The sequence below is a fragment of the Blastocystis sp. subtype 4 genome (genome assembly GCF_000743755.1).
Source record: "Blastocystis sp. subtype 4 strain WR1 chromosome Unknown seqid_0678, whole genome shotgun sequence".
NCBI classification, from domain to species: Eukaryota; class Bigyra; order Opalinata; family Blastocystidae; genus Blastocystis; species Blastocystis sp. subtype 4.
In genome coordinates this window covers 1-2,366 of record NW_014568869.1, presented here as the reverse complement: position 1 = coordinate 2,366, position 2,366 = coordinate 1, and the positions used below count along the sequence as shown (strand labels likewise).

Genomic DNA, 2,366 nt, shown 5'->3' with positions numbered 1-2,366 from the left:
AAGAATTCTGCTCTTGGAATTGTGAAGCAGAGAATCGAATTGATACACCTTGATTGATAATAAGCCTACAATTTTTAGAGATTAGTCATTTTACCCCTTTATCAAACAGGAGTTTCATCGACAATTCTTTAATCGTCATTTTCTCATCGAAGATCAATTGTGGAGACGAATTAGTGAATGATCCAGTTCTTTCTCATTTTCAACAAGTTAGGACAAACACGATTTGCTCAATACTACACATTCCAACATGCAAAAGAGCGAGCTACTCTTGAAGGAGAGGTTACAAGAATGTTTATGGGTAGACGAGAGGATCAGGTTGTGTTTAAGACTGAATGATGATCGTAGTGTAATGTGTTTGAGCATCGTAACTACAAATGTGTCTATAAGATGGTAAACAATTTAGTGTATATGATCGCTACTGATCTGAACAGTAATGAAGTGAGTTTTTGATTCTTCGTTAAGAAGTAGAATGCTCTTTCTCTCTTGTCGTTTATTGATGTATTCGTCGAAACATTGGAATTGTACTTTTCAAAATTGGTATGTAATTGTGTTTCAGTTGTGATCGTAGACAGAATTGGATATATCCTTTCGATTCTGATTGTAAGGGTTTCATTAACAAGTAGGTGATGTTCAATCTAGAAAAGGTGCATTACATCCTCGATGAGATGATAATGAATGGATACGTTTACGAAACAAACAAGCAGACTATTACTCGACAACTGGCATTGATGAAGATCAATCCTATCAAGGAGAAGGATTAAGTGTGTGCAACTTGTATGTGCTCATTGTACTATGATTTAATGAATTGTTTATTCTATTTACAAGAGAGTTCATTTTCCATTCTTGAAATGGTACTGAAGGGTGAGACATTGGTACTTATCAGTATCTATCTATCACTTGCTGTCATTCTTATTGTTGGATCCGATAAGCTTCATGTGAGTCTTGTCCTATTAGAATGAGATTTAGGATATCTCATCTTTGATAATCGCATTTGTATCATCTCCTATCACATTTTACACATCTTATTCCTTGATTCCAGTGTTTATGCCAATGACAGAGAAAGCGGGACTATGGGGACGAGATTTGTGTAAGAAAGGACTCAACTCTGAAGATAAGAAAATGTTAGAGAAAATGTATTCGTTGATGTATAGACCCGAATCCCTTGGAATTGTGACTGCAATGATTCAAATTCTCTCATTGATCCTTATCGAAATGATTACAGCTACAAGTAATGATCGAGTAGTGAGAGAGTCAGTTGTTTCATGTAGATGGCTGAGTATAATGCAGCTATTTTGTCTATCAGTTTAATGACATTGTTAGGGTTTGTTGATGATGTGTTGGAGTTGCGTTGGAGATATAAGTTGATCATCCCCTGTGTTGCAACTCTTCCTCTTGCCCAGGCCTATTGGTCCCAGCATGGGTCAACTACCATTGCATTACCATCGTAACGAAACCTATTGTTCTCAATCATAGTTTCTTCGGTCGCATTCTGGGTACCTCCAAAACTGATCTAACACTTCTGGGTCAATTTGTATCTCTGTTCGCTGAAGTGAGTGGAGATCCATATGGTACAGGGATTGATCTTCGTATGGGAGGAGGTAGTATTGAAGTGTAGATGGCTGGTACTATGTGTACATTGTATTACTGTGTATCTTCTGTACCAATAGTATCAATATTTATGCTGGGGTAAATGGTCTTGAAGTGGGTCAGGTAAGAGTGAGTGAAGAATATGAGAGATAGTCTATTGTGATTGCTTGTTCCTTGTTATTCATTAATATCATTGATATTCTAATAGGAGGTGATGCTCATTATGTCCAGAACCATATCTTCTCAGCCATGATTATCATCCCGTTCATTGCTTCGTCTCTTGCTCTCTTTGATTTCAATTGTTATCCAGCTAGAGTGTTTGTAGGAGATACCTTCACATATTCGGCAGGTGTCACATTTGCTGCTGTGACTATAAGAAGCTTATGTCATCCGTAGGTGGGAATCTTCGGACACTTCAGCAAATCTCTTTTGTTGTTCTTTATTCCTCAACTTGTGAACTTCCTTATTTCTCTCCCTCAACTTTTTGGGCTGGTTCCTTGTCCTCGTCATCGACTTCCAAAGTACTATTGATCACGTTCTGTTAGATAGAATCAATCCTGAAACTGGCTTGTTACAGCCCAGTGTGATATCAGATGATGAGAAGAGTCGTTACTACAATCATATCAACTTTACTCTGATCAATGTGTTTTTGAAGTGGTTTGGACCAATGTCAGAGAAGACTCTAACACGATGTCTTCTAATCCTTCAAGTGGCTTGTTCATGTCTTGCAGTAGTGATTCGTTATCAGTTAGGAAGTTTGTTTTAGTATGTGTTTGTTA

General features: G+C 37.5%; 2 protein-coding genes across 2 annotated transcripts; both read left to right on the top strand.

The window, feature by feature from the left end:
* Positions 1–177: 177 nt before the first annotated feature.
* On the top strand, positions 178–761 carry JH06_5304 (hypothetical protein; the record flags this gene model as incomplete). The annotated part of the gene is made up of 4 exons (XM_014669322.1): positions 178–318; positions 346–438; positions 469–537; positions 624–761. 4 exons carry the CDS (start codon positions 178–180, stop codon positions 759–761), a joined length of 441 nt encoding a protein of 146 aa, XP_014524808.1.
* Positions 762–1,044: 283 nt separating this feature from the next.
* JH06_5303 (UDP-n-acetylglucosamine-dolichyl-phosphate) lies at positions 1,045–2,353 on the top strand (the record flags this gene model as incomplete). The annotated part of the gene is given in 8 exon segments (XM_014669321.1): positions 1,045–1,121; positions 1,152–1,242; positions 1,269–1,347; positions 1,362–1,598; positions 1,616–1,710; positions 1,741–1,953; positions 1,984–2,108; positions 2,137–2,353. 8 exon segments carry the CDS (start codon positions 1,045–1,047, stop codon positions 2,351–2,353), a joined length of 1,134 nt encoding a protein of 377 aa, XP_014524807.1.
* Positions 2,354–2,366: the final 13 nt, after the last annotated feature.